At 39.8% G+C, this 19723-nt stretch overlaps 1 protein-coding gene across 1 annotated transcript in view; it reads right to left on the bottom strand.

Annotated features, from left to right (window-relative positions):
* Window positions 1-32: 32 nt before the first annotated feature.
* The window catches only part of LOC129851124 (microphthalmia-associated transcription factor-like), a 46363-nt gene continuing 26672 nt past the window's right edge, over window positions 33-19723 (bottom strand). The window contains exons 3-10 of the mRNA XM_055917417.1: window positions 6514-6741; window positions 6189-6284; window positions 5879-5996; window positions 5544-5627; window positions 5115-5168; window positions 4920-4995; window positions 4606-4753; window positions 33-4456 (exon numbers count right to left, since the gene is read on the bottom strand). Coding sequence (XP_055773392.1) covers window positions 4055-4456; window positions 4606-4753; window positions 4920-4995; window positions 5115-5168; window positions 5544-5627; window positions 5879-5996; window positions 6189-6284; window positions 6514-6741 — 1206 coding nt within the window. The 3' untranslated portion in view covers window positions 33-4054. The remainder of the gene's footprint in view (window positions 4457-4605; window positions 4754-4919; window positions 4996-5114; window positions 5169-5543; window positions 5628-5878; window positions 5997-6188; window positions 6285-6513; window positions 6742-19723) is intronic.

The following is a 19723-nucleotide window of genomic DNA, read 5'->3' as shown; positions in this document are numbered from 1 at the left end:
AATATTGTACAAAATACAGTTGAAGTCTGAAGTTTACATACACTTAGATTGGAGTCATTAAAACTCGTTTTTCAACCACTCCACAAATTTCTTGTTAACAAACCATAGTTTTGGCAAGTCAGTTAGGACATCTACTTTGTGTATGACACAAATAATTTTCCCAACAATTGTTTACAGACAGATTATTTCACTTATAAATCACTGTATGACAAATCCAGTGGGTCAGAAGTTTACATACACTAAGTTGACTGTGCCTTTAAACAGCTTGGAAAATTCCTGAAATTCATGGCTTTATAAGCTTCTGATAGACTAATTGACATAATTTGAGTCAATTGAAGGTGTACCTGTGGATGTATTTCAAGGCCTACCTTCAAACTCAGTGCCTCTTTGCTTTACATGGGAAAATCAAAAGAAATCAGCCAAGACCTGGTGCACTTCACAAAATAGATGGCATCATGAGGCAGGAAAATTATGTGGATATATTGAAGCAACATCTCAAGACATCCGTCAGGAAGTTAAAACTTGGTCGCAAATGGGTCTTTCAAATGGACAATGACCCCAAGCATTCTTCCAAAGTTGTGGCAAAATGGCTTAAGGACAACAAAGTCAAGGTATTGGAGTGGCCATCACAAAGCCCTGACCTTAATCCTATAGGAAATTTGTTGGCAGAACTGAAAAAGCGTGTGCAAGCAAGGAGGCCTACAAACCTGACTCAGTTACACCAGCTCTGTCAGGAGGAATGGGCCAAAATTCACCCAACTTATTGTGGGAAGCTTGTGGAAGGGTACCTGAAACGTTTGACCCAAGTTGAACAATTTAAAGGCAATGCTACCAAATACTACTTGAGTGTATGTAAACTTCTGACTCGCTGGGAATGTGATGAAAGAAATAAAAGCTGAAATAAATAATTCTCTCTACTATTATTCTGACATTTCACATTCTTAAAATAAAGTGGTGATCCTAACTGAGCTAAGACAGGGAATTTTTACTAGGATTAAATGTCAGGAATTGTGAAAAACTGAGTTTAAATGTATTTGGCTTAGGTGTATGTAAACCTCCGACTTCAACTGTAGTACATAGTACAATTAGCACACATTATGCAGTTAAATCAAATCAAATCAAAGTATATTTGTCACGCGCGCCGAATACAACAGGTGTAGACCTTACAGTGAAATGCTTACTTACAGGCTCTAACCAATAGTGCGAAAAAAAGGTGTGTGTGTGTGTGTGTGTGTGTGTGTGTTTAGGTAAGTAAAGAAATAAAACAACAGTAAAAATTCATTTGAAAATAAGAGTAGCAAGGCTATATACAGACACCGGTTAGTCAGGCTTATTGACGTAGTATGTACATGTAGGTATGGTTAAAGTGACTATGCATATATGTTGAACAGAGAGTAGCAGTAGCGTAAAAGGAGGGGTTGGCGGGAGGTTGGCGGGAGAGGCACAATGCAGATAGCCCAGTTAGCCAATGTGCGAGAGCACTGGTTGGTCGGGCCAATTGAGGTAGTATGTATATGGATGTAAGGTTAAAGTGACTATGCATATAAGATAAACAGAGAGTATCAGCAGCGTAAAAGAGGGGTTGGGGGGTGGGGGCACACAATGTAAATAGTCCGGGTAACCATTGGTTACCTGTTTAGAAGTCTTATGGCTTGGGGGGTAAAAACTGTTGAGAAGCCTTTTTGTCCTAATGCCTCGTTCAAAACAACTGGTCATCGGAACTCAGAAATCTCAGGCTTCCGACTTCAGTGCGTTCAAGACAACTGGGAACTCGCAAAAAAAACGAGCTCCGACTGGGAAAAATCTTTCTTGAGGGCATCTTTCTAGAGCTCCTACTTTCCGACATGAAGGTCACTGACGACATGATTTGACCTTGTTTTTTCCCCAAGTTCCAGTTGTCTTGAAAGCACCTTACGTAAGTAGTAGGCAAGCCAGATTTCGGATGAAAAAAGTATTTATTTATTATAATTATTTTAATGGGGGGAACTATCTTAATAGACATAGAAATGACTAAAACTAAATTAAATATGACGTGTTGGATTACATTACCTACAGTATTTACTAAAGGGCTATCTTTTACAATGAATCACAGCACAACACCTCTGACCTAAATAGCTTGTAGCATCTCCCTCCTGAGCACATCTGGTGTTTGGGTTAAAGATAAGATGTGCCCTTGGCATTAGGATATCAGGTCCTGCTTAAAGAATGTAAACAAAGCCAGTAGATTAAGGACTTCGGTCATGCTCTGCATGATATGATACTCTGCTCAGCTCACTGACTGAGGTTGTGAGAATCTCTCAGGTTGTTTAAAGAACATTGGTGCAGTGACATTAGGTTATCAGGGCCTGCCTCAGTAGAGCAAAGTATTATTGATGTATGGAATGTTGGGTTTAAGTGTACAAAGTGTGTACTGGTGGACGCTGCTGAGTATGAATGTGATGTGGGGGAATGAAGGGGGAAATGTTAGACAAGTTGCTAAGTTGGAAACCATCAAGTTGATACTTTAGAGGGAGGAAACTACACGATTCAAGGTTGCTGAGATCACGTCTGTTAATTCTGATCACGGTGGCTGGGGTGAAAGCCACAGCAGAATCCAAGGACCTTAGTTAAAACTCCCATCTGATCATGGTTAATTTGATATAAGTAGGAGCCTAACAACTCCTTCTGATCCTGGTTAATTTCTATATGAGTAGGAGTCGAACAACTCCATCTGATTCACAGGAACCTTGTTCATGAGCAGGTCCAAAGACTGGCACAATAGCTCAGCTAACCCTTCATGGGTGGTACTGTAAGGCGTTACACAATATCTCGGCTAACCCGTTAAGGACGAAACAGGTTAGCTGAGGTGCTTTATTCACGTCAGGGGAGTTTAGCAAAACAAGGTTGCTATATTCTCGTCAGCGGAGTTTAGCAAAAAGTGTCAGCCTATGTTATGTATAAAATAAAAAAATTATTATGTCATGTTTTGTGTGGATCCCAGGAAGAGTAGTTGCCGCTTTAGTAGTGGCTAATAGGGATCCTAATAAAATACGAAATACTTACAGAGGACCATGTAGTGGTCTTATGGAAAGTTATATTAGGAATTGATATTAGTCATCATAAAGTTATATTAAGGATAGTAATTCAGCAGTTTGACATTCAAAAACAATGGTCGCAGGTGCTCCTTCTGAGCTAAATATGTGTCATTGGTTTGACCTGGACAAAATATTATCTTCATGTGCATTACAACTTTGTATGGGGTAAGAGCAACGATCTAAATGATATGGTTGAGATAGCCAAGGGAATAAAAATGAAATGAATTCACTTTCAATTTAATACTTAAAGGCCTACTTCAAAAAATGAAATCACAAAATATGTATATTTACAGTGTTGTTTTGTACAAATATCTTCACTTTAGATATCACCATGTCGTAAACTAAATTCATTAACAGGTTGTATTCATTCAAATTGTATTCATTGTTCCTGAAAGTTGTTTCTAGTCGCAAACAATATTGTAGGTTTCAAACCATTGCTTCTAAATTTAAGGGTAAAAATGTGTCTTATCTCATCTTAAAATCTTGGTGAAATTTTATTATCAGCTAATTTAAGTATTCAACTAAATATATATTGCTCTATGATATCTCACAAAACAAATGTTTTAAACTAATTCAACAAATGGTCATGATATGAAAAAAATATCAAAATATTACACATATAATACCTTCTTGCCATGTTATTGTGCACTTCCTGTCAAATAATTCACACATGAAAAGTGAACGCTACAGTACATTGAAATCTCAGCAGTCACTTTAGGTAGAGTAGCCTAATCTGAACAGCCAGATTTGATTCCAGAAAGAGACACAATATTGTAAAACAAACAAAAACAAAAGACAAAACTTCTGAACACAATGGGAGGGAAAATCCCACTGTCTTTATCCACTGAGTATGGAGGACAGCTTTGGATGCTAGCAGGGAAGCATCTCAAGGAATAGGCCATAGCAGCACCTAGCGTTGGCTCCAGTAATAACAATGCTACTTTATAAAATGTCAGTGTGATTTAAGCTTGTGGGCAGTGCTAACAACCATGATCATTTTCCTCCATGCTTGAGCTGCTGCTACGCCTGCTGCTGCTGTTGGAGGTGTCTGGGGAAGCTGAGGACAGAAGGGGGTCATTGGATGATATGGGCGACAAGGTGTTGTCCATTAAAATGTCCTTCAGTTTAGTGGATGCTTTGCTGGAGCCATATGCCCCTGGGTCACCTGCATCCACAGGGCTGTCGTTAAAGTGGATGGTACCGTTGTTGAGGTCCAGTGTGGTGGGAGGGGACATGTCAGGACCTGGCTGCTGGTACAGGTCTGAGGGACAGTCTCCTAAGATGGGCTCCTGCTTGATGGCTCGGGCTATCAGCTCAGAGGAGCAGAGGGAAGACGACGGCAGAATTGCAAGACCATGAGCCCGCGCCTGCATCTCCAACTCCTACACAGAAACACACACAGAAAACACATTAACCCACAAAGAGTATTAAAGTACACATTCCAAAGTGTATTAAAGTACAGAAGTACAAAGGTTTTCCCTCAAGGCGCGCCCCTGTAACATGCTCACTGGCTCCCTCTGGACTGGCGTACCTGTATGCGCAGCATCAGATGGCGGTTGGCATGCTCCAGCCTTCTCTGTCTAAGCTCCACCTCCTTAGCTCTCTGCTGCTCCCTCTGCAGCTTCCTGATGTAGTCCACTGAGGCCTTCAGAATGGTGCCCTTATTCCAGCGCATGTCCCTAGGGACCGCGGGAGACAACAGTCAGTGCATACATGTAGCTTACATGTAGCAACTAAGCAGATCCTTAAACTACATGAACCTTTATGCCATCCGGAAGCAGCCAGAGATTTTTTGGTAGATAAAAAAGATGAATATCCAAAAGTGGTATAAACTGTGCTACTTACGGATCATTAGACTTAGGAATCAGGGTTCCAAGCTCTTTGATTCGATCGTTGATGTTGAACCTTCTCCTTCGTTCAACTACACGGTGAAGAGACAAAAATTAGGAATCAGTAATAGTATCGATCTGCAAATCAACTCTTGAAAAATATCAATGTATCCCAAATAACTGACTACTCCTCTTTGCCATAGAAACTCACTTAAGTTGTGGTTGTCCTTTTTTTGTCTCTCCTTGGCCATCGCTCGAACCTCAGCTTTTGGGTGGAAGGGAAACACTTTTGAGTGACAAAAGAAGTTGTCCTATTCCATACATACTCAAGATGATTACAACCCATTTCTGGCTAAATACCATTCATGTTAGCTATCTTTGCTACAATTTTACTGAGACAGTATATAGATCCATATTGTGTTATATTTTTCAATATGCACAAAATAGTTCACAGAGGCCTTTAATGCTGCATTTCATATTACTTACACAAAATATCCAATCTGAGATAGATTATTATGAATTCCCATTGGCATTTTAGTTCAGGTACATTAGTGAGCCGCCATGAAAATTGTTTCATAAATGTATTAAAATAATTCAAATGACAACGGCTTAAACATCTGAAAATCTAGTGACAACGTACCAACTGGAAAGCCCTCGGGCCTTTGGTAGTTGTCAAACTGGCCATAGGATCCAGTATTGTCCAGTACGTGCATCATGCCAGGAGCTGGAGTATTGGTAAATTATTTGATCAATTTAATGTATAGCTAACAGTTTATTTATGTATTTTACAAATTGTACACAATATTTATGCATCTTTGTTTCTTTAACTGTCAGTATATCACTACAATGGTTTCACAAATTGAATATAAACATCTTTGAATATTTTTTTATTTGAAAGGGTTGAAATTATTAACATGGAGCTGCTTTGCTGAGGGTGTTATAATGTGTTATACCCGGTAGACAAAAAACATTCACCTGAGAATTCCCTTTTGATGTTGGATAAGCTACCAGGGCAGGAGTTACTGATGGCAAGTCCATTTGGGGGAAGCCCTTGATTTCCATACATGTCCAGAAGGTTACCAGATACAGGGAGCTGAGGAAATGAACAGATGAATGAACATTCTATGATGAATGAACATTCAATGATTGCAATGTAAAAAGTAAGAAAGATATTTATATTCTATAGCATAAAAAGCTGTAGTTCCTATTCAGTAAATGTGTTGTAGGGCCTGTAGCTATTGCACTCATCACTTGCACTCATCACTTGTAAAGGATGTCAACTTACTGTATTAGTAACCTGGAGTCCTGGGTCCATAAGTCCAAAAATATCCTCATTATAACTTGTTTCCAAGCTAATAATGTCATCAATGACATCATCCATCTGTAATAATGATGGAAAACACATTAGAAACCAACCTATATAGTAGTACCAGATTTTTATTAAAATAATGTTCTGATAAACAACATTGAAAGATGTACCAAAAATCTACATGTATTTTGTAATCAGTTTGCCATTTTCATGAAGTTAGTTATAAATCCACTGTGAAATCCAAATGAGAAACCAGGCTGAATGGTACATTGGATCTCTGTGGCATCTCTGATATGCCTACCTCCTTCTCGCAGTTGGAGCTGAGGGTCAGCAGGGCCATGGGGCTGTTGGGGGCACTGCTGCCTGGGCCGGGGGGCATCCCGTGCTCCGGGGGCTGGCTGGGGCACTGCAGGCTGCCGGCCTGGCTGCCAGGCTTACCCCCAAGGGTTGTGGACAGGTACTGCCTCACCTGCTTCCTCTGGGCCTGCTGGATGTGGTACTTGGTGGGGTTCTCCAGATGTGTCTGTACCTTGGTGGGAGAAAAGGAGAGACATGGAAGGCGATTAACATTTTTCAGAAGTCAGTTTTATTCAATGTCAGTATTGAGGTAGTCATCTTATCCTATGGAAACGCATAGTTATCCACTGAAATGTGGCTTTGTAAAGTCTCACAATACAGATCTTTGACATTGTGTGGATTGATCTTCAGACTAGAATGCATGCCTGAGATCAACACACATGGATGTGACACAATCAGAAACAATGGACGGAATAATTCAATCAGCGCCTCCAGTTATACGCCTCTTCATTTATATTACTCAATGACAGTCAATTATACAACACACTTAGGACATTGTGATTGATTAGTGAACATTTCTGTTATATTATTAGAATTCTCAGAACAAACATAGTACTGTAATATACTATAAATATAGTAATACTGCATCCTGATAGAAAACCAAACCAAAAAAACAGTTCAGTAGCACATCTCACCTGGTAATTGCTGTATTCAAGCATCTCCAACATATTGTAATTTGTATGATAGTATGTATCAGATATTCCCTTGTTCTGGTCAGTCAACTGTGTGGACACAGGGCTAACATAAAAATAAGAGGATAGACTTGGTCAGTTGAACTTATTAAAGGAAAACCCCTCATGAGTTATGTAAGTTAGGAGACAGGGGGAGGATACCAGGGCTCATCCTCCCTGTGTTGTGTTGTTCTAGTTAAACTGAGAATTTATGTCTTCACAGGGTTCATTTGACGTCAACATATCTGTCTCACAAAGGACCCTTTCTGCTGGTGGGTTACTAGTCTCCAAACTGAAACTCGCTCACGGCTAACTAACGTTTCATCTTTAGTTCCGCTCATCTAGTATAAAATATAATTTGTTCTGAGAACACGGAATACAATCGACACCACTGTTCCATTACAAACAGAGCATATGAAAAGATAAATACCAAAATGTAGCAGCATTTTTAAACAGATTGTCCATCCCCCTACCAACTTTTGGTGTTAAGTATTTAAGCACTAGTCTGAGTGGTTCGCAAATGGTGTGCCAGGATCCACTAGTCAACTAAGGCATAGCCAGTTCCTACTTAGTCTGCCACTTAAGAGGCCACTAGGGTTAAAAATACAAAAAATGGGCCACAGGCATGGCACAATAATGGAATCACTGCTGGCTTGAAACCTCTGGAATATGACATTACCAGAAACAAATATAACTGTGTAATTAGGAACATTAATCTATGGCAGTTCAATAGTTGATCCAGATCACTAGGCCTGTATGCTAATAACGTTCAACACTGCTTAGTGAAATTTGTTGTATCTGGGTTTTAGAAGACACATGGCTATTCATGGTTCCAAAACCATGTCAAATATAAATAAATAAAGACACTATAAGTAGTTGTATCTAACACAAGGGGCAACTGTACTGTATATAAATTAATCAGTTAAGATTCCTATAAACAGAGAATATTCTCACTCTCAAACCCTTCTATAGAAAGATCATTGGTTTTGACTGGTTTTGGCCTGTCTCTGTATGTGTATAGAAGCTATGAGCAAAGTGTGAGTCTATATGCCCACTGGGATTCCACTCTGCAAAAAACAAAGAAAATATTAGCTAATTTATAGAACTATTCATTTTTAGTATAAATAAATAAAAACAATTAATCCACAAATCGTTCCAAAACTCCTCAAATAGAAACACCCACCACCCTTTCCTCCAAAATCTATTATCATAAATGTTGAGCTCACATCTGACCATTCTATTCTAACAAAGCTGGCCCATTATTCTGGGACAGTAATTTAGAGTTATACAGCAGGCGTCATGCCTGGAGCCAACACGTGTGATATTGCATCTCTCTCTCTCTCTCTCTCTCTCTCTCTCTCTCTCTCTCTCTCTCTCTCTCTCTCTCTCTCTCTCTCTCTCTCTCTCTCTCTCTCTCTCTCTCTCTCTCTCTCTCTCTCTCTCTCTCTCTCTCTCTCTCTCTCTCTCTCTCTCTCTCTCTCTCTCCCCACATTACTATTAGTAATTAGATTTAGTTCTTCTCTAGCTACCTGTCAACAGTATATTATGTTGCCACTCCTTGCACCCTTAAGCACATACAGTGGATGCCTATACATACATGCTTTCACACAGGTCATAGTAATCAAGTTTTCGTACATTAAAGTATTGTTTTGCCTGAATGTACTTCTTTAAAACATCACACATAATGTAGATACATGTGTGTGCAGACTGTGCACATATCAGTGTCTATTGCCTTAGTTAAATAAAGGCTAACACCACACCCTCACCACTGACCAATCAGATCTACCTGACAAAGACTGTGTATACTGAGAATGAAGAAGGAACCCTTAGCAAAACATAAATACAACTTAGAAAGACTCCACAAGGCACATGCTTGACCAGTAGCACTATACAGTAATTAATCTGTCTTAATCGTCCTTTATACATTGTAGCCCTTGGATATATACGAATAACCACACTAATATGTTTGTTCCAGGTTTATTTAACCATTGAACAAGTTTGCTAAAGGCCCAGTGCAGTCCAAAGTGTGATTTTCTTGTGTTTTATATATATTTCCACAGGTTGTAATAATATTGTGAAATTGTTAAAATTATAATAATGCCCTTTTAGTGTCAGAGTTGTTTAAAAAGAGCACCTGAAATTTAATTTAGAATAAGAAAGAGAGTTCCAATAGCATAGAATATAATAAGAATGAGAGTTCCAATAGAATATAATATAATAAGAAAGAGAGTTCCAATAGAATAGCATAGAATAAGAATGAGAGTTCCAATAGAATAGCATAGAATAGAATAAGAAAGAGAGTTCCAATAGAATAGCATAGAATAAGAATGAGAGTTCCAATAGAATAGCATAGAATAGAATAAGAAAGAAAGTTCCAATAGAATAGAATAAGAAAGAGAGTTCCAATAGAATAGAATATAATAAGAAAGAGAAGAATATAATAAGAAAGAGAGTTCCAATAGAATAGAATATAATAAGAAAGAGAGTTCCAATAGAATAGCATAGAATAGAATAAGAATGAGTGTTCCAATAGAATAGCATAGAATAGAATAAGAAAGAGAGTTCCAATAGCATAGAATATAATAAGAAAAAGAGTTCCAATAGAATATAATATAATAAGAAAGAGAGTTCCAATAGCATAGAATATAATAAGAAAGAGAGTTCCAATAGAATATAATATAATAAGAAAGAGAGTTCCAATAGAATAGCATAGAATAAGAATGAGAGTTCCAATAGAATAGAATATAATAAGAAAGAAAGTTCCAATAGAATAGAATATAATAAGAAAGAGAGTTCCAATAGAATATAATAGAATAAGAAAGAAAGTTCCAATAGCATAGAATATAATAAGAAAGAGAGTTCCAATAGCATAGAATAGAATAAGAAAGAGTTCCAAACCTCTCTGCCAATAACAGCTGGTTTTCAATATTCCCTTCCCCACTACAACCACTCCTAGACAGTCATTGCTAAGAAGCTATTTTTGTTTATTTTGAACATTTTACCTGAAAACAATCACAGTAAGGTGCTTAGTTGTTACCCAGAAATTATTTGATATTGAGATAAAAACAGCTGCATTGGATCTTTAAGTTCTGCATGCCCTTCGAGCCATGCACACCATATGCTGCACTAGTCAAGACATAATTCTTGGAAATAACCCTTGAAAAGAAAAATGGAGCTCAATATCTTTAACATAGAATGCCCTTTCTAATTTAGGAACTTCTGTTTACTAAGCTGTTCAGCGCTGTATACCATTATGTCAGAGAGACAAACATTGTTCTGAATGGGTCAAAGTATAAACCAAAAAAATTAAATGTGTCTTTCTCTGTCTGAAGAATGTAAAGAGATGAGGATAGAAGCCCAGTCATTACAACACACTAAACTGCTGGTCTGAACATGCATATTTCCCCATCGATGTCTCCCAACTACATACTCATGTAATTGACTAGAGAAGTATTCAAAATGACTGTGCTAATAGTGCCAACTCTGTGAACCCTTCCACGGATGGGAGGTGAACAAGTTGGTGAAGGAACTGCGCAGCCGTGAGTCCAAATTTATGAGGATCCTCACACGAGATAAAGCGATGTCAATAGCCGCTCTAACTAACGTAACGGTCTACCATTCCCTCCTAAACAGTATCATGCCTTTGTTGGGATTACTGGAAAACGTGACTTGGAGTGGAGGAACGGCCTTCCAGATAGAGATAGAGAGGTGAAGCACATGCAGGGGAAGTGCCCTACGGCCTGGCAGAACCTTCACCGATAATAACCCAGAGAAAGATCTCTTTGTGCTAACATAGTAGAGGACGTCTTTGTTCCGCCCTCATTTTGTGGCCTTTTCCTTCAGCCAAACCTTTGGGTTAAGACACATACGTGAAGAAGAGCAGTATTCCTCATCTCCCCACAGCGACTTTACCCTTCTTTTATTTATAGCCTCTTCGCGAGACGGAGGTTTATCACCTACTCACAGAGAGCACATGGGCTTACATTGATGGCTATAGCCACTGGCTGCCGTGATCCCTTGGCCCCTGTATAACTACTTGTACACACTGCTGAGGAAAAACTCTTGACTATTTATCAAACTGCATTGAACTAATGTTATTCTCCAACTAAAGTAATTTAAAGTATAGTTTACTATACATTACCACCTCACATTCTTCTAATCAGAGAGACAATGTAATTATTATGTTTATTTCAGAAATCACTGTAGGGTATCATAGCCCTACTATTGACCTGCAGTCCCTTCTTGCTCTGTTAAAACTGTCTGTTGTCTGGATGATAGCCCCTTTGCCTAAAATGGGATACTCTGAGGTCTTATCCTAACTTGAGACATAAGTGTTCACATGCATCAGGCTGTCACTAATCTTGCATTTCCATGAAAATTTGACATTAGGGTGCCCTGGTGCCATGCAGTCTAGAGCGTAAAACTGGACCAGAAACCAGTCAATGGACACAAGAGAGGTTCATGCCCCATGATATATTCCTAAATTACCCTTCAGGCTTCATATCACCAGTCCTGACAAAACCTTATCTCCCCCAAAAAACAGATGTTTGCTTTCTTTGGACTACTCTGTAATGATGGGGCGGTGAGTCGGAAGCAGGTGAAACGTTTTAATAAAACAACAAAACGACACTAACATAAGGCATAATGCTGATACACAAGAACAATACCAACTGGTGAGTGAACCTGGGAGAGTGACATATAAAGGGGAGGAAATGATGAAGGTAATAGAGTCCAGTTGTGAATCATAATCATTTAGCAGACACTCTTATCCAGAGCAACTTACAGTAGAGCGTGCATACATTTCTCATACTTGTCCCCCGTGGGAATCAAACCCACAACCCTGGCATTGCAATAACCATGCTCTACCAACTGAGCCACAAAGGACGAATTGCATACAGGTGACTATTAAATCATCTTTAGGACCAATCTGAATTTTAAACCTCCTGCCACTGCCAGCTTGTTTTGTCAGTTGAGGGATGGGGCAGGGGAAACCCAAACATATCTCACATTCATAGAAACAGCTAAGTACTAAGCTCATAAGTCATGTGCTGTATAAATTACATTCATAAAAAATCAATGGGTATTTATCTTCAACAGCAGAAAGCCTCATAGATTGTGCCTTTAAACCATTTCACAGATGGGATGTATACACTCTTATTCACCCCTTCTTCCCTTGGACTTTGATTTCTTAGATGCATGGTTAAGATACGTGTCAAGGAGGTAGAGATTTGGTGAACAGAGTGGCAGAGAGATACAGCGTGGAAGCTGTTGAGGCCAGACAAAACACTGAATGCATATCTGTGAAAGACAGCTCTTCGTTGAAAACAAGAGAGACTTTGTGAGTGTTTAAGTGACCGCTATGTGTTGGGTTCCATCGTAGCCCCAAGGCACTGGGTCTTGCTCTCTAGCCTTCCAGCCCATAGTTACAAGCCTCTGACATTGCAGGCGTGGGAGCCGCTGTGATGACATGGGCCGCTCAACTAAGAGGATGGCAAAAGACAAAGAGGCGTCTTCTACTTAGACCAGGGGTTGTGTTGTGTGCTATTGGGCCTGTGGCAAGAGAAGTTAACAAGAATGTAACCCTTCTCTGCCCAGAATGGCTAACATTGTCCAATTTATGAGGGATTAAGAAAATGCACTTGCCTAAATTATGAACAAAAGAGCTTATGTGTGCAGCCGCGTAAACCCACAGAGCTGGTTTATCATAGCCTGGTATGGGACTATGAGATCTCAGATAAACTTGATATGACAATGTAAGTCCATTAAACAAGGGAGGTCTGATACTGTACATCCTGCCGTAGGGTCAAGAGGCGCAGAATCTATAAATGTGTCATGAGTTCAGCGATGTACTGTATAGCACTAACACTAAAAATACTAATGAATGCAGAAGGCAGAACATTTGTTCAGTGTGTCTAACATATATATTTTAAACTACTAGGTGAATCAAAAGTGGAGGCTGCAATGCATTTATCAAATGTGAAACCATATCCCCCACCACGCCTCAGCTGGTCCTCTGTAACTCAGTTGGTAGAGCATGGCACGTGCAATGCCAAGATTTAGGGTTAAATTCCCAGGACCATCCATATGTAAAATGCATGCACGCATGACTGTAAAGTGTGTCTGATAAATGGCATATTTTGAGCAATGTTCCCTCTAATTTTTGGGGGCACTGAGCAAATTTTAGGCCTTGTGGTCGGAAACTTGAGAGAATTTTGTGCAACTTCCATAGCGTTTACAGTGAACATCGGAGCTGTACCCTTACAGTTTTAGACAGTAGCCAATAGGCTATTGTGGCTATTTGAGTATAATGTAGGCCTACCAACGAAACCAATGGAGCAAATCCCATAACATTTTCACATGGAAATAGCTTTTGATTTCTATGATATAGCCTACAGTAGCCTATATGTGGTGTTCATTGCAGGTCTACATTGCATGATACTTTAAAAAAAAAAGTTTTTACATTATGAAAGGCTTGACATGAATTCCTTATTTTTTACTTGGTCTGTAACACCATGGGCCAACTAGGTGACTGTAAATTGCATTGTGTTGTATGATGCAAGAAATCACTTTACAAAATAAAATGTATTATTATTACCATACAGAGAATTAGACAATGTAGGCTGCCCCTCTGCCTATTAGCTTATGCAAATGCGAGTCTGTCTCAAAATATAAAACTGCCTATTTAATTAAGACATTAGCTTTTTACCTGACTGGCTTTTCAAAGACAGCATTAAAATGTAGCCTTCAGGTTTTGTGCTCTTGTAGGAAGCAGTAACTCCCCATTGCTGACCTATACTGATCTGTAATTGGACTAATAACTCATTAACTAAAAAAGAATATCAACAAACGTGCACTGTGATCTGAAAAGCCCATTCACTTGCGGGTGATTGAAAGACTGCTCATGTGCTACCCCCGCTAATAGAATTCTACTCCATTGCGCTCTGGCTCTGGCCTACAACAAAATCACAGACTCAATCTTTCAAAGTTACGGTTGAAGTCGAAAGTTTACATACACTTAGGTTGGAGCCATTAAAACTCGGTTTTCAACCACTCCACAAATTTCTTGTTCACAAACTATAGTTTTGGCAAGTCGGCTAGGACATCTACTTAATCTAGTAATTTTTCCAACAATTGTTTAAAGACAGATTATTTCACTTATAATTCACTGTATCACAATTCCAGTGGGTCAGAAGTTAACATACACTAAGTTCACTGTGCCTTTAAACAGCTTGGAATATTCCAGAAAATGATGTCATGGCTTTAGAAGCTTCTGATAGGCTAATTGACATAATTTGAGTCAATTGGAGGTGTACCTGTGGATGTATTTCAAGGCCTACCTTCAAACTCAGTGCCTCTTTACTTGACATCATGGGAAAATCAAAAGAAATCAGCCAAGACCTCAGTAAAAAAATTGCAGACCTCTACAAGTCTGGTGGGAGCAATTTCCAAATGCCTGAAGGTACCACGTTCATCTGTACAAACAATAGTATGCAAGTATAAACACCATGGGATCATGCAGCCGTCATACCGCTCAAGAAGGAGACGCGTTCTGTCTCCTAGAGATGAATGTACTTTGGTGCAAAAAGTGTAAATCAATCCCAGGACAACAGTAAAGGACCTTGTGAAGATGCTGGAGGAAACAGGTATAAAAGTATCTATATCCACAGTAAAACGAGTCCTATATCGACATAACCTCAGCAAGGAAGAAGCCACTGCTCCAAAACCACCATTAAAAATCCAGACTACGGTTTGCAACTGCACATGAGGACAAAGATTGTACGTTTTGGAGAAATGTCCTCTGGTCTGATGAAACAAAAATGTAACTGTTTGGCCATAATGACCATTGTTATCTTTAGAGGAAAAAGGGGAGGCTTGCAAGCCGAAGAAGACCATCCCAACCATGAAGCACGGTTGGCAGCATCATGTTGTGGGGGTGCTTTGCTGCAGGAGGGACTGGTGCACTTCACAAAATAGATGGCATCATTAGGCAGGAAAATGATGTGGATATATTGAAGCAACATCTCAAGACATCCGTCAGGAAGTTAAAACGTGGTCGCAAATGGGTCTTCCAAATGGACAATGACCCCAATCATACTTCCAAATTTGTGGCAAAATGGCTTAAGGACAACAAGGTCAAGGTATTGGAGTGGCCATCACAAAGCCCTGACCTCAATCCTCTAGAAAATATGTGGGCCGAACTGAAAAAGCGTGTGCGAGCAAGGAGGCCTACAAACCTGACTCAGTTACACCAGCTCTGTCAGGAGGAATGGGCCAAAATTCACCCAACTTATTGTGGGAAGCTTGTGGAAAGCTACCTGAAATATTTGACACAAGTTAAACAATTTAAAGGCAATGTTACCAAATACTAATTGAGTGTATGTAAACTTCTGACCCACTGGGAATGTGATGAAAGAAATAATAGCTGAAATAAATCACTCTCTACTATTATTCTGACATTTCATATTCTTAAAATAAAGTGGTGATCCTAACTGACCTAAGACAGGGCATTTTTACTAGGATTTAATGTCAGGAATTGTGAAAAACTGAGTTTAAATATATTTGGCTAAGGTGTATGTAAACTTCCGACTTCAACTGTATACCCTCATATGTAATGCTCATAAAATTATCTGAAAACAGAGGTTCAGATGTCGGATTTTAACTTGATCACTCTTTATTGGCAGAGAATTTTCCTGCTGCATCAGGAAATTCAATGAGCCTTGTCCCTGAAAATGAGCAGTTCTCTTTCTCTCCATGTGAGAGCAGTTGAGTCATTGAGATCAGTGCTTGGTATCCAAATAATTTTCTCTCTTGCTCAAACGCTAAACGTAGCTCCTACTGATACATTCAAATGTACAAAAATACATCTTAAATGCAGCCATACTCTCAACAACCATAATTTTATGAAGCTTAATAACACAAGACATATTTTAGTCTCCATTAGGCTATGACATACAAGTGTCAAGTGTTTGCTATGGTCAATATTCTGTTCAATTGTGACCTGGGGTGGTCTAGTGATTAGGGCCACTGCCAACAGCCTGCACATACAGTCCTGGTGTGGGTTAGATTCCAGCCAACATCCTTCTGGCATGAATATCTCAATCCCCTTGATTTATTTACACATTTTAAATATGGACAGTCCAGGGATATTTTACTTCCCAATCTTGATAAGAAATGTCCATACCAGACACTTTTGGATAACATAAATAGGAAACTAATAAAATAATATTAATAATAGGCTACACCAACAGTAGTTTCCATTCATACAAAGTGAATTGCCATAGAATATTGGCCATGGTAAACAAGGAAATACTTTATTTATATTGTATGGAATGCTTGTCAAGTAGATAAATCACCCATAGTTAAAAAAGGACTCAGTTGTTCTGATTACAATACCAACCAGAGGGTGAACATATGTTGAAAGAATGGTTGAAAGCAGGACTAATGTTAAGGTAACACTGACATCATCTGGAGCAGTAATGAGGTGACCAATAATGGTTGCAATTGAGATAAGTTGTGCAGGTGAATTTAGCGCTATTGATTGTTTAATGAGATATCAAATCTAGTGCCATCAATGGTTGCAATAGGCCCTTTTTAATTGATTATATTCCAATAGGCTACATTCTGTAGGCTACCCGTTAGCCTATCCACATAATGCAAGGTGTGAAAACGTATAATTGGCTAGCCTACTGTTTGTGTTTCCCTGGCTGAGTTGATGAGTTGATTTGGGCCATCAGTTGATTGACAGATGTAGGCCTACTGTAGAACACTAAACTTTCCTCCAGTGTGAATGCTCGTACCCTTTTTTTAGTTAGGTTATGTATAATTTGTCAACATAGTTAAGGTCTTTCCTCTGCTATTCCAGCACCATTTCAACTTAAACATTTAAACATCATCAAATCTACAAGGCTATATATGATTAGTCTAATACGGTGAAAACAAACTTAAAGATACCAAAAAGGCACTACAGAGGGTAGTGCGTACAGCCGAGTACATTACTGGTGCCAAGCTTCCTGCCATCCAGGACCTATATACTAGGTGGTGTCAGAGGAAGGCCCTAAAAATTGCCAGACTCCAGCCACCCTAGTCATAGACTGTTCTTTCTACTACTGTACGGCAAGCTATACCGGAGCGCAAAGTCTAGGTCCAAAAGGCTTCTTAACAGCTTCTACCCCCAAGCCATAAGAGCAGCTAATCAAAAGCCTAGCTACTGTTATTTTATTGTTACTCCTTAATTATTTGTTATTGTTCTATTGTTCTTATTTTTTATTTTTTACTTCAGTTTATTTTAGTAAATACTTTATTAATACTTATTTTTCTTAAAACTGCATTGTTGGTTAAGCATTTCACTGTAAGGTATTGTTGTATTTGGCTTTGTGACAAATACAATTTGATTTAATTTGAATTAGATGGTTACAGTTCATGGTTCTTATTGATATGGATTATTATTTTGACTTTCTCCAAACTGAAGGCCATGAGGCCAATATTAGGCTTTTCCTAGACATTTGAAATATCTTTACGCCTAGAAGGACCCTATGATCACTCGGCAACACAGCTGACGCCTGCTGGACTGTTCATTAACATGGTACTTCATTTTGTTTATCCGTCTGCCCCAGCCTCGAACTCATGCCCTGAGTGTAGCTAACTGACCCTCTCTGCCCATTCATCGTCATTTACCCGTTGTTGTTGTCCTAGCTGTTTATCCGTTGTTGTCTCACCCGTTGTTGTCTTAGCTCTCCCAATCAACACCTGTGATTGTCTTATTCCTTTCTCTAATGTCAGTATGCCTTGTATACTGTGGTTTAGAGCAGCACTCATTGTTTTATTTTACTGTGGAGCCCCTAGTCCTGCTCAACATGCCTCAGATAGCTCCCTTGTCCCACCCCCCACGCATGCGGGGACCGTACCTAGCTTAACTGGCGCCTCCAGAGATGCAACCTCTCTCATCGTCACTCAATGCCTAGGTTTACCCCCACTGTACTCGCACCCTACCATACCCTTGTCTGTACACAATGCCCTGAATCTAACCCTACCATGTCCAGAAATCTGCTCCTTTTACTCTCTGTTCCCAAAGCACTAGACGACCAGTTATTATAGCATTTAGCCTCTACCCTCATCCTACTCCTCTGTTCCTCTGGTGATGTAGAGGTTAACCCAGGCCTTGTGTGTTCCCAGGCGCTCTCATTTGTTGACTTCTGCAACCTTAAAAGCCTTGGGTTCATGCATGTTAACATCAGAAGCCTCCTCCCTAAGTTGGCTTTATTCACAGCTTTAGCACACTCCGCCAACCCTGATGTCCTAGCCGTGTCTGAATCCTGGCTTAGGAAGGCCACCAAAAATTCTGAAATTTTCATCCCAAATTACAACATTTTCCGTCAAGACAGAACTGCTAAAGGGGCGGAATTGCAATCTACTGTAGAAGTAGCATGCCGAGCTCTGTCCTACTATCCAGGTCTATGCCCAAACAATTCGAGCTTCTACTTTTAAAGATCCATCTCTCCAGAAATAAATCCCTCACTGTTGACACTTGTTATAGACCCCCCTCAGCTCCCAGCTGTGCCCTGGACACCATATGTGAATTGATTGCCCCACATCTATCGTCAGAGTTCGTACTGCTAGGTGACCTAAATTGACACCCCGGCCGTCCTACAATCTAAGCTAGATGCCCTCAATCTCACACAAATTATCAAGGAACCTACCAGGTACAACCCCAAATCTGTAAACATGTTGTTACTGTTTTCAACCAGGATCTCAGCGATCACTGCCTGCGTCCGTTATTTTTACATGTTTTTAAACATTTTAGTCATTTAGCAGACGCTCTTATCCAGAGCGAATTACAGTAGAGTGCATACATTTTATTAAATTTTTTACATTTCATTACCCATACTGAGACAAGGATATCCCTACCGGCCAAACCCTCCCTAACCCGGACGACGCTATACCAATTGTGCGTTGCCCCACGGACCTCCCGGTTGCGGCCGGCTGCGACAGAGCCTGGGCGCGAACCCAGAGACTCTGGTGGCGCAGCTAGCACTGCGATGCAGTGCCCTAGACCACTGCGCCACCCGGGAGGTTGCTTTATGGGTTGCGTTATGGGTCCGAGGTCAAACGACCACCCCTCATCACTGTCAAACGCTCCCTAAAACACTTCTGCGAGCAGGCCTTTCTAATCGACCTGGCCCGGGTTTACTGGAAGGATATTGACCTCATCTCCGTCAGTCGAGGATACCTGGATGTTCTTTAAAAGTGCTTTCCTCGCCATCTAAAATAAGCATGTCCCTTTCAAAAAATGTAGAACTAAGAACAGATATAGCCCTTGGTTCACTCCAGACTTGACTGCCCTTGACCAGCACAAAAACACCCTGTGGCGTACTGCACTAGCTTCGAATAGTCCCCGCGATATGCAACTTTTCAGGGATGTCAGGAACCAATACACACAGTCAGTTAGGAAAGCAAAGGTTAGCTTTTTCAAACAGAAATTTGCAT

Source organism: Salvelinus fontinalis, chromosome 3 (genome assembly GCF_029448725.1).
Source record: "Salvelinus fontinalis isolate EN_2023a chromosome 3, ASM2944872v1, whole genome shotgun sequence".
Classification (NCBI taxonomy): Eukaryota; Metazoa; Chordata; class Actinopteri; order Salmoniformes; family Salmonidae; genus Salvelinus; species Salvelinus fontinalis.
The sequence above is the reverse complement of the archived record's forward strand: the minus strand, read 5'-3'. Positions and strand labels throughout refer to the sequence as shown.